Source organism: Entelurus aequoreus, linkage group LG04, assembly GCF_033978785.1.
Source record: "Entelurus aequoreus isolate RoL-2023_Sb linkage group LG04, RoL_Eaeq_v1.1, whole genome shotgun sequence".
Taxonomy (NCBI): Eukaryota; Metazoa; Chordata; class Actinopteri; order Syngnathiformes; family Syngnathidae; genus Entelurus; species Entelurus aequoreus.
This window is the reverse complement of record NC_084734.1, coordinates 60,734,109-60,748,601: the sequence shown is the minus strand read 5'-3', so window position 1 is coordinate 60,748,601 and position 14,493 is coordinate 60,734,109. Positions and strand designations below refer to the sequence as shown.

The following is a 14,493-nucleotide window of genomic DNA, read 5'->3' as shown; positions in this document are numbered from 1 at the left end:
CCATTATCGGACATCCCTAGTTGTGAACGATATGCAAAATTCCAAAAAACAAGTGCAGTTCCTCTTTAGGTTAAAGTTAAAGGTATACTACCAATGATTGTCACACACACTAGATGTGGTGAGATTATCCTCTCCATCATCACCCTCACCCCCTGGGAGGTGCGGAGAGCAGTGAGCCGCGCCCGGGAATAATTTTTGGTGATTTAACCCCCAATTCCAACCCTTTATGCTGAGTGCCAAGCAGGGAGGTAATGGGTCCCATCTTTAAAGTCTTTGGTATGACTCAGCCGGGTTTTGAACTCACAACCTACTGATCTCACCTACCGATCTCAGGGCGGACACTCTAGCCGAGTCATGAACAAACACATTTTCTTATGTAATCTTACATTTCTTATCTTTGGAACAAATACAACCACTGCATTTGTAAAGGACATGAAATTGACGGGTGATAAATATAATCCATGAAGGACTGAAGTATTTAGTATGAGTTGTTCAGCAAAGCATTAACTGAAATCACTAGTCTGCTGCTACAGCATCCTTGGCAGCACCTGAGTCTTTTTCATGCTTATCTTTAGGATTTGTGTCTTAGTGGTTCCGCCAGTTAAAGTCTTTCACTTATCAAACCAGATTTATTCTAGCTGGTGCGTAAATATCACAAAAGCATCATTCCTATAAACAGCTTTTAAGTCACTTCGGACGGTGAAAAGAGCAAAACAGGAAGCAACGGAACATATTTATAAGAGAGAATTTTTCTGGGAATGTGAAAGGAGACACAAACCAAAAAGATGTGATAATGTTTCCAGCTGGCTGGGAGTTTTGGGGAGGTGAAGGAAAAGAGCGTAGGTGTAGGAGGGGATGGAGAAGTGGTGCAGCATTCCTGTCTGAACACACCAAGCGGGACCACAAAGGAGAAAAGAAGTTAATCTGAAATCCAGATGCCTTAAGGACTAACAGAGGGTCAAACTAATCCAAACACACACTCACAAATTCACAGAGCTCCATCCCTTCTTGTGTTCTCTGTTGTTTTCTCAGATTTTTACAAGTCAGCAGCCGGACTAAAACCAACTGGATACTTTTCACGCTCATGTTGTCTTGTTAAACTTTGCAGGCTGCAGTCATAGCTACAGGATTTGTTTCGGGAGTCTATTTTATACAGTTTGGTTTAGTTTGCCTCGGCAGCGATTTCCAGGTGAGTGTGTGAAAATGTGTTGCACTCTTTTAGATGTTGATTAATTATCTCACATGATGACTTAAACAGTACAGTATTTCCATTATTTGACAGCTTGTGATTTAATGCATGTCAAAAGGCTTGGCAATGGAACTCCACTGACATGTTTTTCTTTATACCCATCATGACATGTATTAACAGATATTAACAAGTACAGTTTGTCTCTGTGTCGTCACTACTTAGACATTTGCCAGGTCAGCTTGCTTGTATGAATGCTAAAGAAAAGGTGATTGCTTACCATACCATACCATACCATACCATACCATACCATTATTTTCTACAAATGCAGTATATTCCACACATGTATTTATTGTGTGCCCGTTTTAATTTCCAAAAAATAGATTTTGGCTGCATGTTATACATTGATAATAAAGATCTATCTAGATCAGGGATTCTCAAACTGTGGTACGTGTACCACTAGTGGTATGCGGGCTCTGTCTTGTGGTACGTCTAAGAATCACTTGATTAATGTAGTGTTTTGTTTTTCCTATAATCAAACACAGTGTTACTGTTCAAACTGTGTCTAATGTTGCAGTGGCCCAAAAAATTTAATATGCTTGTTAAATGAAAACCTTGACTTGTTTTTAATGAATACTTTGGCCTAGTACGCTACTGTATTTTAATGTTGGTCGTTGTGGTGGTACTTGGAGAGCAAAGTTTTTTTTCTGAAGTGGTAAAATAGTTTGAGAACCACTGATTTAGATGGATAAATCACTGCAACTAAAGGATTTGTAAATGCATGGTACTATATCCCCCTGAAAACCAGCGTCCTCTGCAGTGGACATTTGGTTTTTTCACTATTAATTTCGTCAGAATTGCACATTTCGGGGGGTTAATGCAGAACACAAATGTCCACTGCAGAGGACGCGAGTGCCCAGGAGGGAATGGAAACAAATGTGGAAAATTCACTGCAGTACTGCGTTTCCCTCAACATGTGATATCTTGAAAGAGACAGAAGCAGTGAGTTGGCTGAGAGTCAGCGTAATGTTTATGACATGAAGGTGCATGGATCCCCCCTGAGGCACAGACCTCAGCCAGGACATCCTCCCACCTGGACCATTGTCCATCATATGAAGTGAACTCCTTATTAAGTGCAAGTACTATGCTGCCAGTGCTGGGTCCATTTAAAAATGTGTGCTTTTATATACAGTACACACAGTTTGTTTATTAGAATCAATATGGGGCGGTTGAATGCTCAAAAACAAAATGAAGAAAGAAAGAATGGGTTGCAGTACTCACAAGATAACTTCAACATGAGCTGTAACATAAACTAGCATCGTCATGCTTGAAACGACAGCACGCCAGCCTCACCCTAATTCTTTAAGCGGCATCCTAATCTTGATCTCTTGCAACACCCAAAGAGCAAAGACAAATTGGGTGATTTAATGTGTGAGGAGAAAATGTGTGAGGTGAGGAGAAAACATATACTCAATAACTATTCCTGACTAGATTAGACGGGTTTTTTTGCCAGTCATTTAGTAAGATCTTTTATTGATATTCATGTGTACGCCCCAATTTTTGTAGAATTAAGTTTTTGAAGAAATTTTTCGCCAAAGGTTTGCCCTGGTTTTAATGTACATTTTGGGTTATTGTGCTCGTCCTGCTTTGCCCGCACATTAATCCGCAGAGTCTTGTGCTCAAACGAAGAATCCCATACATCGGTCACAGTCTGTATTCTTTAGACTGCAAAGCACTTTAATAGAGAAGCATTATTAAAATAAATAACTTGTAACAAAGTACAAAGGGTGCTCTCTATGTAGTTCTGCCCTCCTCCTCTCTTCTCAGCACTGTCTTTGCCAAGAAGTCACGTGATGTCAACTGATGTCAAGTGTTCCTTTATCCATTCCATTCGTCATTTACATGTATTTCACACTGTTTTCTGCATATAATATGTAAATATTACATATATGTTAAACTTTATATTGCTACTATGGTACATTTTTAGTCTACGTTATGCCTTTCCATCCTTACCCTTTCCATCCTTTGTAACTGAGCTACTGTGTGGAACAATTCCCCTTGTGGATCAATAAAGTTTCTCTAAGTCTAAGTCTAAGTCGAAGTAAAACTATGATTAAAATGTGTTTTGTGTTAATGTTGTTGGTGCTAATCTCCTTATGCCATTTGTCTATGTATTTTCTGCCAAAGGTCACAATTTTCAACAAATATCCTTTAAACTTAGAAGCAGCGAGCCAATGTAATTACGCCGGCGCCTCAATGCAGCAGCAGAATCTAGGCTTTAGAATCACCATCATGTTTACCATCCTTACACCACTACGCTAATCCAAGCATGAACGCCACATAAAAATGTGTAACAAGTAGCTAAGTATATATTCATATTTTTCTTCTTATCTGAGTAAATCCCTACTAGCTACAACTCAGTGAATGACATTAAATCTATTAACACTTGGGGTAGCTAGGGTCAAAGGTCGGAGTAATTTTTTGGAAGGAAATTTGGGATAAAAGAACCTAACAAACATGTTGCTTAAAAGATTGATGTATTTATTTAAAGACAACACAGCAGTATATATATATATATATATATATATATATATATATATATATATATATATATATATATATATATATATATATATATATATATATATATAGTATACTATATACTTAAGATAAGTACAGATCTCTACCAAGGCTTAAGCATTTTCTGCATGCAATATCATGATGCTGCATAAGAATTGCAACATGATCTGATTAGATCCAACATGTTGAATGGGATCTTCACTGTTACATTCAAATAACTCATGAATCTGGCCTTAAGTCTCATGAAACTTGGTTTGGCTTTAGGGCTTCTGGATCCTACAGCCATAGCTTTTGAAACTTTACCAAACTATCAAAATTCTTGCTTGTTTTCACTTATTTTTTCTACTCACTTCCAGGAGATCTTCTTCTTATCTAATCATATTTTGTAACTTTTCCATTCTCTGGCAACATCTTTCCTGCTATGGTCTCCGTTTTTACTGTCATCTGTTACTTCCGTCCTCTCTCTGTGTCTCCAAGGTAAATGGTAAAACCATTAGCGAGGAAGACCGAGTCCGACAGTATCTTTGACCCAGGAAGACCATTCCAGACCACTGGATTCTAGAGAGCAGTTATAAAGATATCTTTATTGCTCTTTTAAGTCAAGGAAGCCCGTAGATCATGAGACACACAAACTGTCAGCCTCATTACTACGTTACCATAGAAATATTTACATTCTCATGCACTATAATACTGTGGCTACGAGAAAGTCAGGCTCTTGGACTCAGAGCAGAACTGTTCGAGTTTAAAGAACATTCCAGAAACTCGTAGCTTGTGCTCAACAGTTAACCCTGCCCTTTGATTCCACTACGGAGGCAGAAACACAAAGGTCAATCTGTCCTTATTCTGACTACAAGTAAACCTGCCATTTGCCCCGAATCACTTATGTGTGGGCTACATACTGTATGTTTGATACAATACATCATCAAAATAGTGTAGTGTCGCTGTGGGTGCATCCGGTTTTCCCAGCAAACATTGCAGGGCATGGTGTAAATGGTTGTTGCTAAAGGTAAGCCTCTAAATTTAATTCATTTCTTTATGATTTCCCGTAGCAGTAGTAGTTGTGTTAATGTGTATTCGTGTTCCTGTTATTATTTGAGTTGGCTGTTGCGTGCTAATATTTAACAATTCATCGCTTCCTGCAGATGCATTAATGGCGTGAGCAGCCTCAGTGATTGAGATATGGCGTTGTGCTGGTGCACCATGGTCTTCTGCAGGTTGGCTCCAGTGTGCTTTCCCCTTATCGTCACATCAGTGCTATGGCTAACGGTAAATATGATCTATACATGAACTGGCTAATTGGTTAGTTTCAAGCACTCACACACTGCTAATCATTGACATGATTTATAATTTTGATCAACAATCATTCATTTCCTGTATATCTATGTATATGCAGTAGGGGCTACAACCTCCCAGAGTGTTAATAAATAAATGCAGAATTGTTCTGATTTTGATGATCTTATTCTGTTCTGTGGTATTAGTTAACTTCCCTTCCCATGTAATCACCAACATGGTCTGTGATCCCTCCCTTCTTGCAGATCTCCCCCGCCCATGCTGTACCTCCCTGTCCACGGAGCTGTAGCTGTCCAGGTGTTAAAGATGTCCACTGTACATTCAGACATCTCACTGCAATGCCAAACAACTTTCCCAAAGACACAGAGAGGCTCAACCTAGGGTAAGCTATGTTTTTTAAGGCGTGTCACTTTAAATCTAAAATTAAAAACAAAATGTCATCTTGTCCCAACATGTATGATTAGAAAGCATACCATTGCTTGTCATTTGTTTATGCTTAATAAACCTGCAGGCACTTTTTTTTTTCTTACATAAGTGATTTAATCAAGAAGATAGTCAACACATAATTCACAGTGCATATAATATGACAACTTCTGCTTGAAAGCCAGGAGCTGACAGTTTAGTACCAAACTGAGGGGCAGGGGGTCCTAATCACCTCCATGTGGGTCTTTGTATATCATATTGGTTGGAGCTTTCAGCACCACTCTCTCACAAGTAGGGAAACAAACCCAGCCACTGTTTAGGTTGGAAAAACAGCGTGGTCTCATAGTTAGCTCCTGCCTGTGTATTTGGATTCATCAATTTGACAGGGGCCAGCAAAAGTTGCACCACTGTACATACTGTAGAAGAAAAACAGTTTGCACAAGGGGTCCATTGAGAGGAAAGTCCATCGTCACAATTAAGGTGCACTGCATTTTCTGCTTATTTGGTTCTTGTGCTTTGGTGGGATAAAGCATTTACTGATGAAATGTTATTTACAGAGGCAGACCCCTGCCAACACTTACATACGTGAAGAAAAAAAGTTGTTGGATTGTTTGCCCGAGCCTTTTGTGTTAAAAGCAGTTTCTAAAATAAGCCTTATGACCCTCCACTTCTCCCATACGTCCACCATGTATCCAGCAGCAAATTATCTGTCAGGACAGACAGGTTCACCCGAACCTGGGCTTCTTGTTGAGAAAATCTTGTCAATTGTGTTCAGAGACCAGTTTATCAATTCCATCTTTTAGATTTGGAGAACAGTGCGGGGACAGGCTCCAAAAAAAGTTGAGACGAGACGAAGAAGCAAAAGCGGGGGAAGGGAGAGGAAAGGGAAGTGTCCGCATTCGTTGAGAGCAAGCAAGAAAAAACACAAGATGTTTATTCATACAAACATGTCTGAAACTAATAAACTATACCATGCCATACTTTTCCTTCCAAACAGCACACATCTGGCCCATCCAACATAATAATCAATCCCATGAAGTATAATATGGCTCTAAGTATAAAGAAGGTTTCAATATTATTGCGTACAGCAATATTCATTTGAGATGCATCAATATTTACATTGGGCAAAGTGCGATCAGACAGGAATAAAGAGAAAGCATCATCACAGCAGACATTTGGATGAAGACCAGACCTTCAGGGAGATGACAGAAGAGTCTTTTCAAAACACCAGACCACCCACTTACCAATAGTTCAAACAACAGCATTTAGAATACTGTAAGTTCGGACCAGGCATGTTCCATGGGTTTCACGTACATTTGAGGCCTTTTTGTTTAGCTTTATGTTTACCTTCATTATGGAAATCCACCAATAAATAAATGCTGTTCGTTTTCATTTTCAACTTTCCGTTTTTTCAGAATCACTGGCAGAGATTTCATTTGGAGGGGAGTGGCCTGTGGGCGGGGCTTAGAGTAATTACTAACAAAGCCCTTAGCTACCTGCTACCTTCTCGTGGAAGATTATTTAGCAGCACTTAAAGGCTCAAAGCAGTCAAAAAATGTATTATTTGCTGTAACTTAACTTAATTTGCTGACCCGTCTCCACTCGGGATGGTTTCCTGCTGGCCCCACTATGGACTGGACTCTCACTGTTGTGTTGGATCCACTGTGGACTGGACTTTCGCTGATGTGTTGGATCCACTATGGACTGGACTTTCACAATATTATGTCAGACCCACTCGACATCCATTGCTTTCGGTCTCCCCTAGAGGGGGCGGGGTTACCCACATATGCGGTCCTCTCCAAGGTTTCTCATAGTCATTCACATCGACGTCCCACTGGGGTGAGTTTTCCTTGCCCTTATGTGGGCTCTGTACCGAGGATGCCGTTGTGGCTTGTGCAGCCCTTTGAGACACTTGTGATTTAGGGCTATATAAATAAACATTGATTGATTGATTGATGAACTTAGCATTGTTTTAGTTAGATGAAAATGGGCAAAATTCCCATGGCACACATCACTATCTCGCTCTACACACTAGTGTGCCGCAGCACACTCAAGTTGAAAGAATAAAACTAAAATGGTCAACTGAATAAGAGCGTTCTTATGAGCGACGTAAGCACTAAATCCATGTTTGTGATTGATCATTTGCTGCTAAGTCCCCCTTTTGTGAACACGCTCATCATGGCAAAATTAGAAAAATTCTGATGTAACTAATCAGGGCCTCTTCCCCTCCACGTAAAATCACTGCCAATAAGTTAAAACAGTAAAAAAGAGAAGTGAATCTGAAAAATGGAATGTTGAAAATGAAAAACTGTGAAACACACAAAAACCATAATAGTGTAGAAAAAAATAATGTCATTGAAAAACATGGCATGATTAGTGATAGGAATTGATAATATTTTTCTGGTTCCGATTCTACATTCGATTTTGCTTAATGATTCGGCTCCCTAACCGTTCTCTCATCGATTTTTATTTGAAAAAAACAAAAAAGGTGGATTTTCCTCAATTTAGTTTAGTTTAGAGGTAACATGACCTTTACAAAGCCTACAGTGAGGTCACATACTTAAGATAGAAGAACACTTTTTTTTTAATAAATAAATATTATTCTGTAGAACTTAACAACATAAATCATGTGGAAAATACACAACAATGTAACATTTAGTAACATGGAAAACAAAAAAATTTACAACTGCATGCATAAGACATTGGTAGTTTTTTTCTGTTTCTGTTTTGTAAATACACTGGGATTGACTTTTACCTGTTTAATATAATGACTGAGAGAAAATCTGGTAGCAGGAAAATGTGCAACTTTTCCCTGACTACAATTAAACATTCACCTACCGAAATTTAGAAGTGTCACTGTAGCAAATAGATGCAAGCTTTTGACCTCAAACTTAGTCGCTGCTCGGTGACATTTGTCTGGCGGCAGACTTGAACCGGGGCTACCTGCCCCGGTGCCAATCCGAATCTGTCCCTTATCATGCTCATCTGAATGAGAAGGCATTCATTTCAGTTATACAAATAATAGCGCTAACATGATAGGCAGTGAGTTAATACCTAGAGTTACTGCTGCTGGGGTAAGATAGGAGCGATTCAAAAAATGCGACTTTCATATATAATTGTTGCATGCTGTGTGTTCAAATGTTTCAGCATATTGCTTGTATGTCCTCTTTTTGATAAAAAGCATTATAATTATTTCAAGTAGCGCTATTGCAGTCTTTTCTAGTAAAATGTTAGTGTTTGTTACAACCGGGCGCAGCCATTTTGCGATCTGACGTCACTACGCTTGTTGCGTGATGACCTCATTCCCACCTGGAAGAACCGCTAAAAGAACCGCCAGACAAAATGGCAAGCAATTCCAAGGAACCGGTTCTGAACAAGAAGCGGTTTTCAATTCCCATCCCTAGTCATGATACAAAAAAATATCCACCAAAAATATCGGCATTTTTCACAGATTAAATGGTACCGGTGCTAAAACGGTGCCCGAACCGTACTTAAAAAACGGAAAACATGCAAATATTGGAAACCCCCGACCCATAAAAAAACTATGCCTTTTTATTTTCATGGATCTTAGTAACAATCAAGTTGAACAGACTAGTGCCGGTAATTGAAATACCATAATTTCCGGGCTGCAGAACTCACTTGACTGTAAGCTGCCTCCAACTAATTATTGGAGGAATGTAGCTTTGTACATATGTGGGTCTTTAAGCTGCAGGTGCACACATGGAAACATGAAATATTCACAGCGGCGCTTGTCTTCAGTCACAAATTTAACAAAAGACAGTGCCTGTAACACGACATACAGTAGCCTACTAAAGAGCACTGTCTTTGTCCTTCTCCTCCTACATTCGGAACCTGTTAAATTTGTTTGATTTCCGTTCCATGCCGTGGGTTTTTTTTTTCTTTTTGATGGCCAAGTTCATTGTCTTCGACTCCAAGACTGCGCCATGTGCATTTCGTTCATTTTCCATGACGAGGGTGAGTCCATAAGGGCTAAATTGCTGATTGGTTGTGTGAGTGCATTTATTTAGTTTATCATTTCTTCGGTCAGAGGTCAACAAAATGATTTGATTTAATGTGGACAATTTCATTGGTCCACGTTGACCAATTCGGCAATTTCATTGGTCTGATGTTACAAGGCTAAATTTATTGGCGGCATGTGAAGCTTGTTAACCTGTAAAAATCCATAAATTTCCCGCAACATTGTTTAAAAGGTTAGAGAGGGTCAGGGTTAGGGCCAAAGCACGGGCAAAAAGTATCCCGGAAATTACGGTACTTTGATTGTATAAATTAAATGACAACTAAGTAATACATTCAAACATAAGAAATACAATCCCCACCACATTTTCATAATTATTGCAGCAATACAGAAAACATAGACTGTGCGAAAAACAATTTGCCTATGTTGTAATATTTGACGCTCATAATTACGGTGTATTATGAATGTACTTTGCATGGTGTAACTGTCATTAGTGCATGATGAGGAAGTACTGTGTTGTTCTTGTGGCTATTGGCGAGCTCTGCGACATTAACAGCGTTATGAGGGCTGACGTTGGCGCGTTAAGGTTGGTAAAAAAGTTTAAAAAGAGCGTCAGACTGTCTGTGCCTCTGTCGAAACTTTACATTACAGGATGTCACTTGCACATTATCAACTCCAAACACTTCATGCAGGTGGCTGAACTGATTTAGCACCAAATTGAGACACTGTTTACATCGGCACCAGTGCTATTACGCAACCGGATTTCGCTAATTCTTAATCTCAAATAGGCGGGTCCAAGTACAGTACAGTATGTATAAAATGATGCTGAGAATACACTCAAACTTGCTTAAGACTATTTTTTTGACTGATGTCCTTTACTGGTGAACTTTGGGTTTATTTGTATGTCACTTTCATTACTAAACACATTTTCACAATACACAATACTTGTCCAGGGTGTACCTCGCCTTCCGCCCGAATGCAGCTGAGATAGGCTCCAGCACCCCCCGCGACCCCAAAAAAGGGACAAGCGGTAGAAAATGGATGGATGGATGGGCATCTTGGATGGTGGCTTGGAACACATCAAACATACTGCCATTGTTTAGATTTGTTCTTTAAAATTTCCGAAAGACTTAGTGTAAATGTTCTGTTTTTGCATTGCGCATTATTATGGTACACCCTTTTAGTGTATTTACGGTAATTCCCAGCATGCATTGCTCTATGCGCGGGCTCCGGTGTTTAGTCTGTTATTTGAACGGCAGTGGCCGGTTTGTTATTGTGTTCCCTCAGTAAAGTATACGTATAAAAAGAAAAAGGTTGTCGTCATTGAGTTATCAATGGTAGCAGAGGATGTCTAACAACGCTAACTACAGAGTCCCTCCTGCGTTTGAAGAAAAGAAGTCATATGAGAGCTGGAAAAATGAGGTTGAAATGTGGATACGTGTTACCGATCTGGATAAGGAGAAACAAGCATTAGCTGTTGCTCTCTCACTGAGGGGGAGAGCTATACAGCTTTGGAAATACCTGCGGATGATTTGAACAAAGATGACGGGATGAAGACCCTTGTAAAGGCATTGGATAATGTATTCTTAAAAGAAGAAAAGGACAGAGCTTATGAAGCATACACGGACTTTGACAAGATTCGGAGAGAAAACGAAGTTTCCATGGTGGATTACATCGTTCAGTTCGAGCAGAGGTACAACAAAATGCGCAAATTTGACATGGTTCTTCCCGACGCTGTTTTGGATACAGCCAGTCTCGATGTTAAAGATAAACAGCTTGCGCTTACAGCTTGTTCAACACTTATATTTGCAAGCATGAAGTCCGCTTCAAAAAGGATTTTTGGAGACAATGTGCAGCCGCCCACATGCAGCGGGGGAATGCACATGCGCGAAGATGTTGCTTTTTATGAAAAGAGACGGAAGGAAATTTCGTTCCCAACCCGACCAAAAGAGGGCGCCATTGACTGGCTCAAACCCACTGGATAGGTTTGGCAGAAGATCTAAGTGCGCTATTTGCCAGAGTACATTTCACTGGGCTAAGGACTGCCCAAATAAGGCTGAACATGTAAAAATGACAGAGGAAAATGCAGAGACAGAAACAATTGAAGAGTGCAATGTTACATTGTTTTCTAAAGAGTCAGTTTCTGATGCTGAAATATTCATGGTAGAAGCCTTAGGTTCAGCTGTAATTGACACTGCATGCACCAGAACAGTCTGTGGTGAAAAATGGCTGGAGAATTACATTCATACACTGAAGGAGAGTGACAAGAAAAAAATTGAAAATACACAGAGTAGAAGAGCTTTTAAGTTTGGTGATGGACAAGTTGTTCATTCCATAAAAAAAGGAAAAGTCCCAGCAAAAATAGGACAAACCAGGTGCCACATAGAGACTGAGGTGGTCTCAGTGAACATTCCTTTACTACTAAGTAAAACGTCACTTAAGAGGGCAAAAGCAGTGCTTGACATTGAGAATGATAAAGCCACAATGTTTCAGAAACCAGTGCCTCTTGAGATTACATCCTCAGGACACTACTGTGTAAACATAGTGGACAGAGATTGCACAGCCACCCATGAGAATGAACCCCAAACTGATGAAGTTCTGGCCATAAGAGATGGCATGAGTAAAGATGAAAAACTCAAAATATTGGTGAAACTTCACAAGCAGTTTGGACATGCCTCTGTTGATAAACTCAAAAAATTACTAATTAGTGCTGGAAGTAATGATGATGAGAGTGTTACTATTCTGAATGACATCGTAAGTAGCTGTGAAACATGTCTCAAGTACAACAAGCCCAAACCAAAGCCATCAGTTGGTCTACCAATGGCTTCAACATACAATGAAACTGTGGCATTAGATCTACACGAGCTAGAACCAAATGTGTGGTACCTCCACATGATTGATCACTTCACCAGGTTCAGTGCTGGTAGCATTGTTGCAACAAAAAAATCCAGTGAAATTGTGAGGCACTTTATTCATTCCTGGCTGAGTGTTCATGGAGCCCCATCTAAGATTTTTTGTGACAATGGAGGTGAATTCAATAACGAGCAAATGAGGGACATGGCTGAGAACTTTAATATTGAAGTGAAAACCACTGCTGCCTACAGTCCATGGAGTAATGGATTGATGGAAAGACATAACCAGACCCTTACAGAGATCATGTTAAAAGTGAAGAAAAGCAGTGTTTGTGATTGGAAAACAGCCCTAGATTGGGCCTTGATTGCAAAGAATACAATGCACAATGTGCATGGATTTAGTCCATACCAGCTGGTGTTTGGACAAAACCCGAACCTACCTTCTGTGCTGGTTGATAAACCACCTGCCCTGGAGGGCACTACCATGAGTAAATGGGTAGGACAGCACATTTCAGCATTACATGAAGCAAGGACAGCGTTTACTGAGGCAGAGTGCTCTGAGAGAATCAGGAGAGCTCTGCGCACACAGCTTCGCAGCACAGATGAATACTACGAAACTGGAGATAAAGTGTACTACAAAAGAATGGACTGCAATGAATGGAAAGGCCCTGGGGTGGTAATTGGACGAGACGGGGTGGTAATATTTGTTAGACATGGAGGCTCCTATGTCCGGGTGCATCGCTGTAGACTGCGCAAGGCCACAGATCACTACACTGACACGTCTCGTGACAGCCAAGAAAGCCAGACAGAACTTAATGCAGCAGAATGTGGCATTGAACATGTTGAAGATCTACCCAATACTGTATCTAGTGATGGAGACAGTGTGCCTAACACAGAGAATGCGGCAGGGAGCTCTAATAATGACAGAGACAGCAATGAGCAAGATAATGATCCATCTGACAGACAACCTTCTATCATAAGAACAGACCGTAGTATGAATCTAAAGGCAGGACAATTCATTAAGTATGTGGAAAGCGACACTGGAATTTCACACACAGCAAAAGTGCTAGGTCGAGCGGGAAAGGCAACTGGAAAACACAAGAACTGGTACAATCTGGAGTACACTGAGCCAGTTAACCTCACTGGCACAACAAGGTCAGCTGACCTTTCACAGGTTGACACACTGCAGATTCAGTCATTGGACAGGGTGGAACAGCCATCTGATCACGAGGATGTACTTGTTACAAAGGATGTGTCATTTGAATCAGCTAAACTTACTGAAATCAGTAACTGGGAGAAACACGGTGTGTTTGATGAAGTAAAAAACATGGGACAAAAATGCATTTCCACAAGATGGGTGTGTACACTCAAAGACACACCAGACGGCATAGTACCAAAAGCAAGGCTAGTGGCGAGAGGATTTGAAGAGCTAAACACAAAAAATCTCCCAAAAGACTCGCCAACATGTGCCTCAGAGTCTCTTAGACTACTCATGTCTGTGATATGTCAAAACCGATGGACACCCCACTCTATGGACATTAAGTCAGCATTCCTTCAAGGAAATGAGTTATCCCGAGACATCTATGTTCGTCCACCACCTGAAGCCAAGAGTGAGGGAACTCTATGGAAGCTAAACAAATGTGTTTATGGACTAAATGATGCATCACTGTACTGGTACAATAGGGTTAAAGAAACAATGTTGCAAACTGGAGGAAAGATGTCACAAATTGACCCTGCTATATTTTATTGGTTGGATAAAGATTGTAATGTGTCTGGGGTGCTTGCTTGTCATGTTGATGATTTCATCTGGGGTGGTTCACAGATTTTCACAACAACTGTAATCCCTCACCTGCAATCTGCCTTTCAAATGGGCAGAGAAGAACATGACAGCTTTCGCTATGTAGGCATGGAGTATGTCACTGCAAATGGAGTAACATGTATGCATCAAGACAATTACATACAGAATCTCCAGCCAATTCACATAGACATCTCCAGAGCCATGAGACGGGATGCTCTTTTGACTGAAAGTGAAATTGATGACCTGAGATCAAAAATAGGTCAACTTCTGTGGGTTGCCAGACAAAGTAGACCGGATATTATGTTTGATACATGTGTCCTTGCAGCTAACATAAAACATGCTACTGTGCAGACTTTACATGACACAAACAAGGTGGTGAGAAAATTGA

The 14,493-nt window shown here is 40.2% G+C and overlaps 1 protein-coding gene across 2 annotated transcripts in view; it reads left to right on the top strand.

Moving 5' to 3' along the window:
• The first annotated feature begins 894 nt into the window (after positions 1-894).
• si:ch211-159i8.4 (matrix-remodeling-associated protein 5) overlaps positions 895-14,493 on the top strand; it is a 39,561-nt gene continuing 25,962 nt past the window's right edge. For both annotated transcript variants that reach the window (XM_062045405.1, XM_062045404.1), the window contains exons 1-3: positions 895-1,189; positions 4,909-5,032; positions 5,302-5,438. In XM_062045405.1, the coding sequence (XP_061901389.1) occupies positions 4,946-5,032; positions 5,302-5,438 (224 nt within the window). In that variant the 5' untranslated portion in view covers positions 895-1,189; positions 4,909-4,945. The remainder of the gene's footprint in view (positions 1,190-4,908; positions 5,033-5,301; positions 5,439-14,493) is intronic.